We start from the raw sequence: 18,358 nt of genomic DNA, 5'->3' as shown, positions 1-18,358 counted from the left end.
CTGTGGCCGGAAATGGGAGATGCGGGCTCAGCAGATCCGTGGAGGGAGCACCTGAGCCGAGTGGCTTTTGCTCACTCCCCAACCTCATGAAGGGGGCAGAGAGTTAACTAGTCACTCACAAACCTCGAACGAATACTCAAGGAGATGAGAGCAGACCACTGCTGCGGCTTGCCAGCGGGATCGCTCCACAGTGAGAGCTCTGGACCAGCGAACAGGTACTGAAGTGCCCACATCAGTCTAAGCCTGGGCGCCACGGTCTTCCAAAGATGAATGCCCACCTCTGCTCCTCCTCACTGTCTTTGGGAAGGGAGATTCTCCAACCTTCCACGGTAAATTGGCATAAGTGCTACACCAGGATTTCACTCTCACTTCTCACCGAAGTCTGCCACTGGGGTCTGTCTCTTTTCTTTGTCCATCTATCCCCGTGGGGATGAGACCAATACATTGGTAATAATCAATTACACATACTTGATAAAGTCTATTGGTAGGCCATCTCCTTTAAGGTCTCTCATTTCCCCCCGCAAAGCCCAGTTCCCTAGCTTTTCTTTTAGAAAGTTTTATCTTGCTGGTATTGGAAATACAGGGTGTCCCTCAAAATGTATACCCACTTTAACAGCTGATAGCACAATTTTGAAATGAAATGTATTTTAATACATACTGCCTTTATAACTTAAAGAGTGTGTATAGATTTTTTGGGACACCCTATATTACAAGAGTATACTTCAAGTCAGACTTGTACCTCCTACTCTAATTTCTATTTCCTTCCTCTCACAGAAGAGCAGGCCAGAATACAGGGTCTACAAACCTTTGAGGGTGGGGGGGACACTCTTAGTTGTGCTGAAGGTGTAGGTTTCCGAGAAGGGCCCTTCCCCAGCTTCGCTCGCTGCCTGGATTCGGAAGGAGTAGCACGTGAATTCCGTCAATCTCTGGACCTTGTAGGTGTGGCTGGGTCCTCTGTAGATTGAAATAAACCTAGAAGGAGGAGCAGAACCCATCAGCCACATGAACTTTTATTACTGAGAAGAAATGAATTACGATACAAACTAGTGGAGCAGATTAGACCAACTTGGTAAATGCTTTTAGTACAGTCTGAATTATAATAATCACTCAGTTGCTAGTTATAGTTAAGTTTAGGGTCTAATATATCTTTACAGAAAAGAAAAACACGCATTTAAGTACATATAAAGCTTAGAATGAAATCCCTTGAATTATGCTATAGATTCTAGAAACATCATTTGTTTCTAGAATGCTTTTATTAATAAAATTTCTCTCTCACCATTGATGTTTCTGCCTCTCCCTCTCCTTTCCTCTCTGAAATAAAAATATATTAAAAAAAAATAAGGTCTTACATGTCAACTCTTGTCCCCCAGGGCCTTGAAAAATTGCTATTTTCACAATGAAACTGCATTACTTAGAACTACATCATACGGTCATCATTTGTCTTTTTTTTTTTTTTAAAAAAAACAACAACACAGAACATGATTATATTTAATACACAAGTTTGATACAACCAAAAAGTAAAACACCAGAGTAAAATAGTAACAAAAAACATGGCATTTCACTTGCAATGCATGAGAAATGGTTAACATCTTTAGTCATAAGCTCTCATCATTTGTCTTTTTATAGCTACTAGTAACTGTAAAAGTTTGGAAATAACATAACGGCCCATAAATTATCCAGGATCTCTAGGAGATGCGGGGACTGGATCCTGTTGGTCCAGGGACTCTTGGAGAACACTGCCGGAGCTAATCCAACCCCACAACTGCCTTGCTCTGCAGAGGCCACGTGGCTCTGCCGTCTCCAGTGCTTCCTCCTCACAGCACCTGAGGACAATCGCTGTGTCCAGACGCTGCTGGAAGTCGGTCAGTGAGAGAATCATAATTCAAAATGTGACTCTTAGGTCCATTTGGCCTAAGGGGTAAGCAAAATTCATGCATTCATTTGGCAAACATCTGAACATCTGCTGTGCACCAGGCTCTGTGCATTCAAAGCCGAATAAGACCTAATCCCTGTCCGTCAGCTGGTCCTGGGTCTGGGCAGGGTTTTCTGAGGGAGAGCAGGAGCTTTTCCACGTGCTAGGGAACAGTCCCTCTGGGTAGATGGATGGATAGAGGTAAAACAACTTTCTAAATAAAAACTGTCAGAATCAATACTTATTTTAAAATATCCATGCATTCATCAGCCTTTGCGGTTGAGTTCCTGAGCCACAGTCCTTCCACCTATTACATGTCCCTCTGCTCTGCTCTGTCAGGAAGCACCTTTAACTGAAGGCTGAACATGTTAATGCCAGGGAAAGCCAGAGTCCAGGCTGAATCCCACAAATACCATGGCAACCCATTCAGTGCTCTTGATGCATCACCACCTTAATGAAGATACTCTTGCTAATGCCAGAGGCAAACAGCTATTTATTAACTCAGCCTCACCTGGGCCAGAATCTCTAACCTGAGTAATTGCCCTTAATTATACCACAAAATGGAAATCATGGTTTAAGAAGTAAAAGTGTTACATCTCCATTACAAACTTACAACAAAGCCTGGATTTTAAAGGAGTTGGGGGGACATACCACCAGCAGTGGCTCCCTGTCCTGCCCTGCTTGAAGGTGAGCATTTCCTTTGAAAATAAGTCCAGTATGTCTATGGAGGCAGCAGAATGTCTCTGACTGCCCCTTTAATGTAGCCACCTGTCTGCTCCGGTGCTAATAGAGCATGACCTGTTTGCTGCTCCGATGAAAGCCATCGCTGCATTGCCTGACCTCCCTCCCCCCAGAAAAGGCATGGATGCGGGGAGGGGGAGTTTTCCTACTTGGTTCTCGAAATGTGTATGGAAATAGCTAACACAGATGGTGGCTAGTTAACCAGGTGCAGAGCCCTCAGTAAGCGGAAAGACAGTGGAGGGCATGACAGGCTCTCCTGAGTGCAAGGGAAAGGAGGTGGGGAGGGGAGATTTTGGGGATCCTAAGAGTTTCGGGGTTACCATTCCAAGATAGCCAAGCATCAACAGTGTCAATCCCACGTTAACTGCCCACCTAGAGAAAAAGATGCATCCTGTCCCCATGGGCCTGTGTCCTAATGGACACACAAGGGCCCAAGGTCAGAGGAGCTGAGCAATGAAGCCAAGGGGGTTGTACCCTCTGCTTTCTGAGGACCTCCCCCAATCACCTCATCCCACAGGGGGCTGTTTCAGACAGGCACCATGTCTGCACACTGTTTAAGAGCTCATGTTTTTTGCACTTTAGAAATTTTCTCTATCCTTTTCTCCTTAAGGAAATGAATAGCTAAGAGCAGAGATAGCTAAGGAAGTAGCTAAGGAAATGAATAGCTAAGAGAACTGAAGAATCAGATTGTGGGGTGAAAGGGATGAGAAAGACCTGGTATGGAATATGGAAGTCATTTACCATAGTTACTTCTTATTACATATTATTTTACTGTTTTAACAAAGAAATTTATAAAATGTACAAGTAGGTAGAGTCTAGTTCAGTTTAACAATCCTATATAATAAAGAGGTAATATACAAATTGACCTTCACGCCCTCACACAAGATGGCCTCCCCTGCCGGCCTGGTCACCCCTAACTACCCTCCATTGCCAGCCTGGTCGCACCTAATTGCCCCTCCCCTGCCGACCTGGTAGCCCCCAACTGCTCTCCCCTGCTGGCCTGGTCGCCCCCAACTGCTCTCCCCTGCAGGCCTGGTCGCCCCCAATGCCCTCCCCTGCAGGCCTGGTCACCCCTAACTGCCCTCCCCTGCAGGCCTGGTTCCCCTCCAACTGCCCTCCCCTGCAGGCCTGGTCGCCCCTAACTGCTCTCTCCTGCTGGCCTGGTTGCCCCTAACTGCTCTCCCCTGCAGGCCTGGTCGCCCCCAACTGCTCTCCCCTGCAGGCCTGGTCCCTCCCAACTGCCCTCCCCTGCAGGCCTGGTCCCTCCCAACTCCCCTCCCCTGCAGGCCTGGGTCCCTCCCAACTCCCCTCCCCTGTAGGCCTGGGTCCCTCCCAACTCCCCTTCCCTGCAGGCCTTATCACCCACAACTGCCCTCCCCTGCATGCCATCTTTTGTCCACAGTGGGGCAGCCATCTTTGACCACATGGGGGCAGCCATCTTGTGTGTTGGAGTGATGGTCAATTTGCATATCACCCTTTTATTAGATAGGATTTGAATCCTCACTGAGGATACTTTTTTCTCATTGACTTTTAGAGAGAGTGAAAGGGAGAAGGAAAGGGGAGAGAGAAATATCGAATGGCTGTCTCCTGAATGCTCCTAACCGGAGCCTGGGGATCACCCTGCAACCAAGGTACATGCCCTTGACCAGGAATTGAACCTGCTACCCTTCAGTCCTTGGGTCAATGCTCTAACCACTTAGCAAAACTGGACAGGGCAAGACAAGACAGGATTTTAACAAAGAGACTCTGCTCTCCCTCTGGGAGACCATTTGCATCACTGTCTTTTCTCCTGGGTGGGAAGTCAGCTGCATGGTGAGCAAGGTTGCCCTGCAGACCAGACCCATGGCCTCAGGCATCAGCTGTGGGACTCTATCTGCATGCATGTTTAAGGTTGCTGGTCTTCTCACACTAGGACCCATCACCCATCAGTGAAGTGCAGGCAGGAGCACCTCCCTCAGCAGACCTTGGTGGGAGGCAATGTGACAGCTCGTGTGAAAGTCCCTACACAGAGTAGGCCTCGCTGATCCTAAATTTCGTTCTGTATAAGCTGACAGTCTGTTTAAAACTTCTGTTTAAAATAATACAGGCCAACCAAAACAAAAAGCAGGCAAGACAACACAAAAAGAACACAATTCCTTTTGTGTCCCAATTCTGTAATTATTTTCCATCATTCCAAGAGGCAGGAGAAGAGAGAACTGTCTTTCTTCAGAGCCCGAGATTTATGCCTGTTGCATGGTGGCCTCTTTAGGAGGCTCCGTAGGTTAATATACCCTGTGGCTAGCACCACTCAGGGAGAGATTAACAATATTCATCAAATATTTGTCTCTCAAAGATCAACTTAATTTTTTCCCCTCCTAAATCTTTTTTTCTTTTTTAAAGACCAACCTCATTTTAAAATTCACTTATAGTAAGCGAGAAGCCTTTGGTGGTAGAATTAAACATGCTATACTTCCTAAGACACATGATGGGAGGATCCACACTTAAAATGCAACCAAGGACTGAGCTCAGTGCACAGCTTAGCCATAAGGAGCGCAGTAGCACAGGAGCATTCATATAACAAAAGTAACAATGAACATTTCATTTTTACTCTGCTCACCAAATTAGATTAAATTATTTTGGGGAGACCCCTCCCTCTCCCACTCTATTTAGAGTGCACGGGGTCAGTGCTTGGACCCCACACATGCTCATGCACCACATGTCCTGGAACATGAAGCACAGGAGAGGGTGACAGGAGTCTGGTTGGCGTGAAGGTCTGAACCATACTACCTTGGCATGCACTGCCCAAGTCAGGGGAAGGAAGAAGATCCCAGAATGGAGAGAAATCAACTGGGAATATGGGGAGACATAGAAACAACAGGGGTGACTAACCACAAAAGATGGTTAAAAGAACTCTCTCTGAGACCTCAAACCCTTGATTTCTGAGGGTGGGTGTGGCCCAGGGAACAAGGGACACCCTGTGTGGGGAAAGGCCTGCTTCCCCTGGCCACTCCCTGGTCTATGCTGCCTGGACCATCCGTCCCCTTCTCCTTCCCCGCTTCTCCTCCAACACTGTTGGTGGGAAGTGGTGGAGTGCAGGGGCTTCGACCCAGGAAGACTGGATGCAAATCTCAGCTCTGCCTCTTACCGCCCAATCACTCGCCCCTGCTAAGTATCAGTTTCTCCCATCTGCAAAACAGGGACAGTCTCCATCTCCTGGGCTGTTTTAAGAGTCAAATCTGGGAATGTTGGTAAAAAGCCCAAAACATAGTAAGAGTTCAATACATGGTATCCACTGGCTTTGTCCCACCAACCACCTCCCGGAGATCCAGACAGGCTAGTGTGCCCTGAGAACAGCTGTGTTCTCACCCCTGCCATGCAGGCCTCTCCCCAGGTTACTGGGGCCATTGCCAGCTCAGTCCCAGCAGAAGCAGGTCCATCTGAACCTGTGATGTTCTGCTACATCTGTGTGGCCTGTGCTAGACACATAGCTCTCCCCAAGATAACTTGGTGACCATAGTAAAAATGAAATGTTCACTGTTACTTTTGTTATATGAATGCTCCTGTGCTATAAACACAATGCAATAATGTGTGTGTAGCAGGTGACATGGTTCTGGGACCACATGAAATGCACAAGTCACTGAGCAATTTTAGTATCAGTTCAGGCTGAGGCATATGTAGCCCCAGGGACCCCAATGGTATCACAGCTCCTTAAAGGTCACCCTGGACCCACACTAGCAGCTCCTGAGGGGTCTTCTACCTCATCCTCAGTCCCTGCTGCCCATGGCCATGTACCTTTGGAGGCACCAGCCCCAGTAAGAAGAGGATAGGTGTGGGAACACCTGTGGGGCTCCACTGCAGTGCTGCCCCATTGGCACTGGGACTGAAGGTAGAGTGGGTAACACACTCTTTCAGGCAGCAGACCTGATCGGGGGCTCTATAGCCGTTAAGGTGTTTCAGTCTCTGTAAACAGGTATGATAATAGTGCTGACCCCTCAGGGGGATGTTGTGAGTATCTAATGGGATAGTGCAGGGAGAGCCCATTACAAAATGCTCAGCACTTGTTATTAATAACGAAGCGCCAAGGCTCTGAGTGATTTACCTCCATTCTCAATGTTGCAGAAGCCTGAAGGCTGGCCCCAGAATGCTTCCCTCTTACTTATATTCCCACAGGCTTTCCTGAGTTGGAGAGAAAGCTGTGCAAGTGAATACCATCCACCCTGTCTAGCAAACCCAGGCCAAGGAGGCCAAGAACTGCTGCAGAAAACAGATGGTGATGGGAGCAGGGGGTCCTACATAAGAGCTGCCTATTAATGGGAATGTGGGCCATTTTACTTAGGGAAAGGGAAAATGGAGAGAAATGCTCTCTTGTACAAAACATATTTACTTGTGAGGAAAGACATAAACAAGGCAGAAGGTTGGGTGGGTCACTGAAAGTCCAGTCTAACTTAATTCTTTCATGGCTCTGCCTCCGACTTGCTTCAGTGTGACTGAATGTCTTCTTGAAAGTAAACGGAGAGTAACAAGCATACATGGGTTTTAACGTTGGCAATTTATCAGTGATTAAAAACATGCTCTATGTTATCTGTGAATACAAAATGATTCTGCGCATTCTGCGGGCCTGTCAGAGCACTCCGTGAGGGGAGGAGGGGGGAGGGCGGAACAAAGACCTTGGCCACAATGCAGAGTCTGTTACCTTCGGTGTAAACTTGAACAAGCTGATAACTCCCAAGGCTGAGTTTCCAGACATTTGGGATAATAATGTCTTGTTCACCTGGCAGTAATTTTTATGAGATCTAAATCAAAGGACCAAGTAAATTCTATGATCCATATTAAATATACACTAGGAAGGCAAAATCAGAGATTCTTGACATTTATAAGAAATTCTAAGCGGTGGATATACTTTTAACCTCAGTATTTTAAGCTTTAACACTCTGAAAGATGACTCTTTGTACTAACGTGCAACTGAAGAAACCCAGACATGTAACACTTTTGAACTTTTCTTTATCTATATATATAAAAGGCTAAGCGACCAGCCGACCGGCTGACAGGTATGACACACACTGACCACCAGGGGGCAGACGCTCAACACAGGAGCTGCTGAGCAACAGCAACTTTGCAGAGTGCCCTCTCGCACTCCGGGAACCCTAGGGGGATGTTGGACTGCCGGTTTCGGCCAGATCCCCACAGGCCAGGCCGAGGGACCCCACCTGCTGGAGAGACCCTGCATGCTCTACAGATGCCCTCTGAGCCCCAGTGCTGCCCCAGGTGTGGCCAGCCGGGAAGGGACTGTGGGAAGTTGGCTCCAGGGTGTGTCTGGCCCATCTGGCCCAGTCCTGCCCTGCTGGCCACCTTCTAATTAATTTCCTTTCAATGTGCAGGAATCCATGCACCGGGCCTCTAGTGTTAAATAATTTTAGAGGAAAATGATATATGAAGAATTTAATTTTAAAATGTGCTTCTTTAAAAACAGTTTTGTTTCAAAAGATATATCCAAGAAAGCTCTTGGACAGCTTAACAGGGGTGGGGAACCTTTTTTCTGCCAAGGGTCATTTGGATATTTATACCATTATTCATGGGGCATATAAAATTATCAACTGAAAAAATTAGCCTGCTATATTTGGTCAAACATTTAATTAACTCACACCTAATGCCTTGGCAGGGCCCGACCAAATGATTTCATGGGTCTTATATGGCCCACGGGCCAGACGTTCCCTACACCAGGCTTATAACTTCAATTTGCAGCAGAACATAAGAGATAATGCTAAGGTTTTTGTGTTCACTCCTTTGTTGCTATCTTGTAATTTCTAGGCCATTACAGGCTAACAGCAGCCCATTAATATCAACTCGTCAAAATGATTCAATCTGCTGACCTAAAATGGCCTGCAATTTAATAAGGACTACAAATGGCACATTTCAAAACATGTTTCACACTATTACACATCAATAGATGTTAGTAAGCTCGGTACAGCTATTTTCCTTAACAGTGACACACCACTGCCTTTATTTTTTCTGTTTCCCTGGGTTTTATGGTGTGTGAATATCCTACATTATTGAAGTGACGTTTGGGAATAGAGGATGTTCAAAAACAGGGATGGATAGCATGTGCCCTCACTCCACCAAGAACACTGAGTCCTGTCATGTCTATGCAGAAGCAGCTGAAGCAGATGGCATCGTGTGGGGACACCTGAGGCAGGGAAGGTGTGTTCCCTGCATTGGTTTGCATGTTAATGAGCATCCCCATATGCAGGCTGAGCATGGAAAGTGCCAAGAGCCATTTCCAAAACACCAGTGAGGAAAGGAGTGAAATTCCTGCCCTGTCCCCAGCTGCATTCGGACCTCCGACTTGTGATGGATCAGGCTGCAGTACTTTACGGTTAGCGTTCTTTTCTAAGAAATAAAATGTCACCATAGCTACTGATAAAACTCTTTACGTAGAATAAATAAAAAATTCCTATTTTCAATTTTTTGTTCAAACTGGATTTCGTTGTTGATATATTAAAGAAATTTATTTATATTCAAAGGAAGGACGACTGGAGTCTCCAGAGACCACCTGAGGACCTTGAGACCTCCCATTCTTCTGCTTTGCTTTCAAGTATAGACAGTGAGTCTCCTCTTCAGGCTCTTCCCAGGCTTCCAAATTTGTTTGCCCACCTCTCTTTTAGTGTCCTTGACTCAGTCTGATCTGATTGAGGAAAAATGGTGAGGAAAATACTACCCAATTCTGTTTGGTTATTTATTTTAAAATAGAAAGTCTATTTTCAAATAGAACTACTGTAATCTGAATTCTACTTCTGGCTTAAGGTGTCAAATAGTTCATTTACCACCCCTCACCTCGGCCCGTGTCTGAACATGTTATCCTGAGGCTGACTAAGCTGGCAGTACCCTTTATTTTGTAGGCTGAATTTTTATGGTCCCTTTCTAAGAAATAGAAACGCTTTTCTCCCATTAATCAGGAATTGGAGGCCGGCATCATTAGCTCGATTTTGTAGAGAGACACTAAGACAAAAAAGAAGTTCAGTGACATGCCTCTAGGCATCTAGAAACTCAATAACCGGTCTGGGATTACAGCACAGACTTACCACCCTGGTTGGGAACTCAACTGCCTTCTGGTAATGAAGGTGAGGTAAAAATGCCACGTACCCAACCAGGGTGATCATGTGAATCAGGGACTATTCCAGAGAAAGAAACAAGGGCAACTAATCCTGAGGCTGTCTTGTGGGCCCTGAGCTAGTTGCCTGACATCTATTTCATTTAATTCAGCAATATGCTCTGAGAAATATAAGCAGGAGCTTGTTCAGTAATAGGCATGCTTAAGCAAGTCCCTTCCTGCCACAGTGGTCATGCAACCTGGCCACTTTTGTTAGTTGCCTGGTGTGTATTTCTCAGGGTTACTTTATGCTGATTGCCATCTGTCCCTCTCCAACAGAGGGCGGCAGTCATACTGCTCACATTACAAAGCCCCTCTGATTCTGCTGCGGAAGGGAAAAGTGTCAGGAGCTCAAGGGCTGAGTTAAAGGGAGCAAGTGGTAATTATCCACTCAGTTAGAGCCCTCTGCCCAGCCCCATTTTGCTGGAGCCTTATTTTAAAATACAGTTGCTGTTTGACTAAAGCTGAACAACAGATGAACCATAAATGCATTCCTAGAATTTAACTTCCCCTTGCCGCAGTGCTGTGTACAATTACCAGGAACATGGACCCAGGAGGGTCAGGACAAGATCAGCATCAAGTCAAATTCTGTGAGGCCAGCATAACATTTCATTTCAGTAACACAGACAAATGCATCTTCAAAACCATCAGTACAGTGTTACAACCTTAAAGTGCACGAGCTGACCTTGTTATTCTAATCCCTGTATTAGGTTAGCACAGAATTATGAAAATGTTTACTTTGGGTTTTATTTTCCTCGCATACACAGGAATCAAAGACATTCCGACCTTCTGTGCTCGATCTGCTAAGAATAATGCACTTAATCACTCTATAAACGAATTAAATATAATTTTATTTTTCTGTTGGAGTTAAATTCTCTTGTGTTGTCTGTTCATTACTTCACATTAATTTATTTTCTCAAAAGATAAACTCCTTAAAGATAAGCCACATACCTCAGAAGACCTAGCACACTGTAGTAATTCAAGAAAAAAAATGTACGATTGTGTGATGATAATCTAACTCCTAGGGCTAAACATAGTCCTGTACAAATAAAGCACAGCTTTGAGGCTGCCACATAATATGTAGCCAGTGACCTTAGACTGGGAACCTGTGGGTCAAAAGCCTCATTACATGGGAAACAAATGTCCATTTCAAGGGGGAAGCACACTCAACACAGCAACTCCCGGGGATCTGGATGGATTCTCGGTTGATTTAGTTTGAGGCAGGGATTTGGAAAAGATGCCCTTTGGGGTTTCTTACTATTGACATGAACTAGCCTCACCTTTAAACAGAGCAATGCATCAAGTAGCAGAATGGAGAGACATCGTTTACTTGAGAAAGACTCAGGGCCCATTTCTGTCCTTGGAGTCTATACCCTTGGTTTCTATCCAGTCCCGAGTGCTTATCTTTAGTCCCATCCTTCCTACATCTTTCTTGCATGAGATCACAAGATTTGAACCCTTTTAAGACTCAAGTAATCTGGTACCTTCTCTAAAAAGCCTCCTCTGTTCATCTGATTTTAAGGGTATAATAGATGTTATTCTTCTTCCTCCCCCAATGCTGTGCATACAGTCAGTCTTTAAGCTTTCTACATCACGAGTCGCCTGAATGTGTCTGTCCCTTCTACTTATCCCTCACCAGGCGAGCTCCTTAAGGGAGGGCTCTACCTTGGTCACCCTTGTCTAGCCAATTCACAAGCACAGTTTCTTCCTTTGTGTGTATAAAACTCCTAATAATCAAAAGTTGAAATCAATTCAATCTATCAAAAACAATACATTCTTTGGTAGATATCCTATCACCATGAAAAATTTTCACTTCTTATTCAAGAACCAAATAATGTGGACAAAAACCTCAATGCCTGACACTTTGCAGATTCTCAATAAATAGAAAGTTTGAAAATAAATTTTTGGCCCAACATTATATTTAGAACTTTCTGGGTCATTTCAGATATTCTGATTGACAGGTACATAAATGAATGTAATAAATCAGCATATCAAAGATGCAGAACCCTAGGCGTTTTGGACTCTTAAGGGAAGTTAGTATCTTACTTATTATTTTCTTACTTGTCTAAAGCAGAAGCTTAAAATATGAAGAAAAAAGAGGTAACATGCCATTTTAAAAAATATATTTTTATTGATTTCAGAGGAAGGGAGAGGGAGAGAGGGAGAGAGAGAGAGAGAGAGAGAGAGAGAGAGAGAGAGAGAGAGAGAGAAACATCAATGATGAGAGAGAATCATTGATTGGCTGCCTTCCACATGCGCCCCCCCTCCCCCCACTGGGGACTAAGCCCACAAACCGGCATGCACCGCAACCCCACACTGAACCTCAACCTCCTGGTTCACAGGTTGATGCTCAACCACTGACCCACACAGGCTGGGCAGGTAACATACCATTTTTAACAAGAGACATTTTTTTTTTGGGTAAAGAATTTAGCTCACAAATGATCTATAACGTCGTTGTTTAAAGATAAAAATGATGGAAGAACCTCAGAGTTCATCTTCTAGTTCAACTTCTATTTTATGGATGAGGGAAAAGTTAAGACCAATAGTTTAGCAGCCAAAATCAGCTCACCTCTTTAATCTGACAAATACCAAGCATGGAGTTATTAATTTTTATTGTGCTTCTGTTGCAAAATAGGTCTTAAGACTAAGATTACTTGCATAGCTGTCTAGGATAGCTATACAACTCGGGTATAGCAGCTCTACTTTCAAATGCCCAGTGACTGGTGAGTAGTCAATTAAAACGACAAGCCAATCTCTGGTTCTCACCTTGGCCATAAGCAGGACATATATTTTTGCTACATCCATAAGCAGACTTATTAGTGGTTAATGAAATCAACACAGATGCTAAAGATGTGTACACTTGCTCCAAAACCTATAACTAGAAACCACTCTAGCAATAAGTTCAATGAAAAAGGCAATTGCCACTGTGGAAGAAGACATTGTTCCTTTCAACTGAGCAGGCCAGGTGCAAGTCCTAAAGAACCCGCAGAGAACCAGCACTGACAAAAACTGTGCTAATAAGCACTATGCTATATCCAACTCAAATGGTTTCCCCCTGATCCTCGTGAGTCAAGGTCCAAAGTTAAAGGCTTGGATTCAAGGTGTCATTCACTGCAAGAGTTCAGTTTCAAGACACTAAGGAAGGTCATCTTTAAACTCAAATTAGACCAAGTTTCATCCTATTAAATCCCAGGAATATTACTCCACAAATAGAACGAGAATTTATTATGCTCTATATTCCCATCACTTTAATAACTTTCTGAGAGCACTGACAAATCTAATTTAAAAAAGATAAATCTGGATTTTAGCTCATAAAATTAAGAAAAATACTGTTCCTAATGGTAAGTTTTCTTAAATTACCATTTAAATTTAGGCAAATCATTTATTTGATTAAAGGCCAGTCTTGAGTGCTTTTTTTGAGGGGGAGGAAAGCGCATGTATTGATTACTACATTCTGCACTATTTTCTGTCTGGCATGTTTAAATGTCTCACGACAACATGCTCATTTGGACCAGTGCTCCCAGAGCTTTTGTTCTGAGCCTCTGCACAGGTCTCTGCACGAGGCACCACAGGTGGCTGCCCGCTCAGGACAGGACCGCAGCCGGATGGAGGTGGCTGACTTGGTGCAGAGCCGTCACTCTAGTACAACTAAAGGCGTTCTCTATGGAAGGTTCTCTCTACCACCAATGGAAGTCAAAAGCTCAGGAAAAAACAGAAAGGCTCATTTATAAATTCTCTGAAATGCTAGCTTTACATATTATCATGCGTTCTGTTAATCCAGAATTCCTATTCTTGGCAGCTTTCTCTAGTTTGAGGAGTCCCCTGCCAGTAAAATAACAAGCCCGGGAAAACGCATCCACAGGCACACAGCCCAGTCAGATGGATGATCTGGTCTTTGAGTGAGTATGCCTTAATCCAGTGATGGCGAACCTCTGACACGCGTGTCAGCACTAAATATTTAGTTTTTGGTTTATTAAATACAATTATATATAACAATTATACATTTATGTTATTTAAACTATAAATATCGCGAAATAATGTTTTTTCCTCAAAGTGACACACTACCCGAGTTATGCTCAGTTTTTTGGCGAAGTTGGACACACCAAGCTCAAAAGGTTGCCCATCACTGCCTTAATCTCTAATGAGCCTATCAAAAGAAGCCCCACTTCTTTGGGCTCGCTTCACCAGGACTAGTTTCCAGTAGGACCATCATTTATTGTTCTTCTGTAATCAAACTACTGGGTTTGACAGGTCTTCAGAGTCAAGTTCAAATGTCACCTGTTGATCTTTGCAACCAGATGGTCTTCTGCTTCCAGAGCACTTTTCTCCTATATCTGCCTCCTCCATATCCCAGAACTCTTTTATTCCAATGACAAATTGGAAAAAAATGTTCTATGAACATTTGTGGGTTGATATTATGCTCCTGGAGGCAGGGCCTCGATTTTTTCTTGACCCACTGAAGACCCACCTCAAACAGCGCCCTCCATATGCAGAATCCCACTGCACTGAAAGGAATCAAAGCTCTCTAGTACAGTGGAGGGGGCGGCTGGACAAGGGCTCTGTGCTCCCTAAAACCAGCTCTCCACATACAGGAATGGGGCACCATAATGCATCTAGGGGAAATGACAGAAATACCCCACCCTGACACTGGTTCTGTGCTTCAGCAGGTGTGCCGTAGGGAAGCAGCAACATGTGTCTGGCCCACCTCTTCACCTGGTTTCTTTGATTGGACTTTTGGTAATAGAACATTCTGTCATTAACGTTTGTTGTGCATCTGAATTATTCTTAAATACAGGTCAGCCGCCCATGTTATGATCGGCCATTTTCAGAGGAAATGAAGTCAGGTTAAATAAATACTACGTGAAGGGCTGGATGTGATTTCTGTGGCCAAGCGTGTTTCCCGGGGATGGAGTCTTATGAAGAATCTCCTATTTGCTCTGGTTAATTTGATATTGCATTGCCCACAGTTAGAGTATAAGCCCCATCTGTAAATCACCGCAGCTATTTCAGATTGGTAAACATGTTTGTCCTGATGGTTACTGAATATTTAAAGAGGTAACGTCTCTTTCTGGGTCTTATTTCCCTCTGCACTTGTGACTAATTTAATGCTATTACATAGTGTAGACATGAATTTGACAATTTTCTTCTTAGATAATTTCTCTCCATCATTTGACGTTGTGAAAGAAGAAACAAACACATATATTATCACATGTAGGGAAATCAGGATCTTTAGAATGTTGGTTTAGAAATTCCAAGTGAGGACTAGAAGGTATAACTTTGAGTAAAAAAATGCAGGACCTAAAGACACAGGTAATCTTTCCACAAAGATGAAGAGTGTTTTTGGAGTACAGATAAACAAGAGGGCTTCATCCCAAAGCCAAAGCTACAGACTTTCCTGCGCCGCCGCCCCGCCCTGCCCTACCTCTTGTTCCTGTCCTCCAGCTGCAGGGTGTACACCGTGTCCTCAGCAGCATGCGTCTTGGCATTGCTGTCTCCCCACTTCAACTTCAGGCTCTGAGGCCCGGCCGCAGCACACTCGAGCCTAGGAGGCAAGGGTGGTAATGGCCGAGTTTTTGCTTTAATGAACTGACTAAAGGGTCCAGCTCCAATTTCATTTATGGCCTGAATCCTGATCCTGGAAAAAGAAATAAATAAAAATATTACAGGTTTAAGAAGCAGCAATTCCTCATATGAAATAAACATTCTGTGGAGTATTTATTACTCGCCCCTAAAGCAGTATCATGGAATTAGAAAAACACATTAAAGTAATTCAGGACAAATAGAGAACTGGGCAGCTAGGGGGACAGATTATACTCTCTGTCCAAAAAATAGCAAAAAAATTAAAAAATGAAGCACATCAGCAAGATAACCCTTAGTTCCTTAATTAAAAAAAAGAAAAAGGCTGTTGTCTGAGCTAAGACATTCTAAAGACATGCTTTTGTACTTTGCTCAGACATCCTTTAGCTGCTTCACAGTCAAGAATAAATGGAATAGAGAACAAATGAGTCTCCTTCAGTTCAAAAACAAAAGAAAACAGCTCTTCCACAGGGCATTTCCCCTCCCTTCTCCAGCTCACCCAGCATCTCTGCTAGTCCTTCCCCAGAGCCAAGCGCTAACAGTGCTGGTTACAGGGTGATGTACAGATGTGCAAAATCTCAACTGGATGTTTACCCTGGGCCGTGTTATGGGTAATGAAGATATTAACACTGCCCTCATGGTCTAGGAATTTACAACCAAATAGAGTTACAGTGCATATGTAAATTAATATCCCATTATTTCTATTGTTCTCATTCCTTTATTTCCTTCCTTGTTGACTGAAACGGTTCTGTGAGGTCATCATACAAAGCATTGACGGCACTGCTCCATCCTCATCCTTGACCCCTCTTCCTGCAGTGACAGAATGTTCTTGAAGCTTGTTTCTTCCTGACATTCGGAGGCATTCTCCTCTACTCAGACCAAAGGGCTCACGCACAGCCCTCCCTCCCTCTGTTCTCCCTCCTTTCTTCTGTACAATATGGGCATTTCTCTTGTTAGCCTCAGACATCTCCACAGCTTCACCCAATTCAAGACCACTCCAGGTCTGCATCTCCTCCTTCTCCTCATGCCCGTGACAGGGCCTCCAGTGGAACCTCCACCAGAACGCCTGCTAGCTAGGTACTGGGCAGTGTGGTGTCACATTGAAACTTGAGTTGAATTTGAAAGTGTTTTAAAGCACATGATAATAAAAAATATAGTCAAAGAGATAAATTCTTAGGAAACAGATTAGTTTAAAATATTCCTATAAGTTAGATTTATGCACTTCTCATTTACAATTATTGCTTATATATATTATACATATTAAATATATATAATGATAATAGGAAATATCACTTAAGTATTACTATAGCTAAATGAAGCCTGTGACCTCAAAAGGGCATTAATTCTTCAAATGTAAAGATTACATAATTTAGCAAGTCATTATAATAATACCAGAGGCCCAGTGCATGAGATTCATGCACTGGGGTGGGGGTGGGGTAGAGGGTCCCTCAGCCTGGCCTGCACCCTCTTGCAGTCCAGGAGACCTCTGGGGATGTCTGACTGACGGCTTAGGCCCACTCCCTGATGCAGTCGGACATCCTTAGCCCAGCTTCTGGGCTTCTGGCTGAGTACCGCAGTAGTGGTGGGAGCCTCTGTGGCAGCACTAAGGATGTCCGACTGCTGGCTTAGGCCCCCTCCCCTCCCCGAGGGGAGGGGGCCTAAGTGGTCAGTTGAACATCCCCCCCGAGGGCTTCGGGACTGTGAGAGGGCGTAGGCTGGGCTAAGGGACCCCCTGAGTGCATGAATTTCGTGCACTGGGCCTCTAGTGTATTCATAATAAAAGCTCTCAGCAAACTAGGGACAGAAGGGAACTTCCTCGACCTGACAAGAGCATTTTTAGAAATACCTACAGCTAACATTAGACTTAATGGTAAAAGACTAAATGATTTCTCTTTAAGATCGGGAACAAGGCAAGGATGTTTACTTTCATCATTCCTAGTCAATATCTTGTACTAAAAGTCCTACAGAATATATGTGTGGTGGGGAGGAGGCGGGCAGGGAAGGCATAGAGATACGGCAAAAACACAAAACAAAACTGAAACTACAGGACACTGCTGAAAATATTATAGAGAGAGACATACTGTGTTCATGAATTACAAAACTTTACACAGAAAAAAAAATGTTAAGTTTCCCCCAACTGTGCTATACACATAATGAAATTCTATCAATATTCAAGCAGGATTCTTTTCAGTAGATATATATAAGTTCATTCTAAAAGTTATGTGAAAAAGCAAACGAACTAAAATGGCTGATACAAATTTGAAAAGTAAGAATAAAGTTAGAACAACCATGCTACCTGACTTAGGACTTACTATAAAGCTACAGTAATCAAGACAGTGTGGTACTGGTAAAGAGACAGAGTCATAGATCAATATAACAGAATAGAGATTCCAGAAATAGACCCATGCAAATATGGCCAATTGACTTTTGCCAAATGTGCAAAAGTAATTCAATGGAGAAAGAATAGTCTTCTTAACAAACGGTGCAGAAACAATAGGATTTCAATAGGAAAGAAAAGAATTCTCAATCTAAAGCTCACCTTAAGCTAAACTTCATTCAGAATGGATCACAGACCTAACATTTAGGTAAAGAGTTTTTAAAAAAGATGCGAAAAACATGATTCATAAAAATAAAAACACCCTGAAAAACGGGGCTTCATAAAAATTAAAAACTTTTGCACTCCTAGGAGAATGTAGACAAGCAACCGACTGGGAGAAAATATGTGCAAATTATATACTGACAAAGAAATTGTATCCAGAATGTACAGAGTCCTCTAAAACGCAACAGTAAGAAAACAAACCACCCAATTTTAAAAATGGCCAAAGACTGGAACAAACATTCCATTAAACAGGATAGACACATGGCAAACAATCACATGAAAAGATATTCAATATCAGTAGTCATTAGGAAAATATAAATTAAAACGATAATGAGATACCACCATGTCCCTATTAAAATAGCTAAAATAAAAAAAATACTTAACACCATGCTGGCAAAGATAA

General features: G+C 43.6%; 1 protein-coding gene across 7 annotated transcripts in view; it reads right to left on the bottom strand.

Moving 5' to 3' along the window:
* FNDC3B (fibronectin type III domain containing 3B) overlaps positions 1-18,358 on the bottom strand; it is a 327,683-nt gene that overhangs the window by 15,963 nt on the left and 293,362 nt on the right. For all 7 annotated transcript variants that reach the window (XM_079764596.1, XM_079764601.1, XM_079764602.1 and 4 more), the window contains 2 exons: positions 15,202-15,414; positions 806-972 (listed from right to left, as the gene is read on the bottom strand). In XM_079764596.1, coding sequence (XP_079620722.1) covers positions 806-972; positions 15,202-15,414 — 380 coding nt within the window. The remainder of the gene's footprint in view (positions 1-805; positions 973-15,201; positions 15,415-18,358) is intronic.

The sequence above is a fragment of the Cnephaeus nilssonii genome, assembly GCF_951640355.1.
Source record: "Cnephaeus nilssonii genome assembly, chromosome: 3".
NCBI classification, from domain to species: domain Eukaryota; kingdom Metazoa; phylum Chordata; class Mammalia; order Chiroptera; family Vespertilionidae; genus Cnephaeus; species Cnephaeus nilssonii.
Note: the sequence above shows the minus strand (reverse complement) of the source record. Positions and strands in the feature narration are given on the sequence as shown.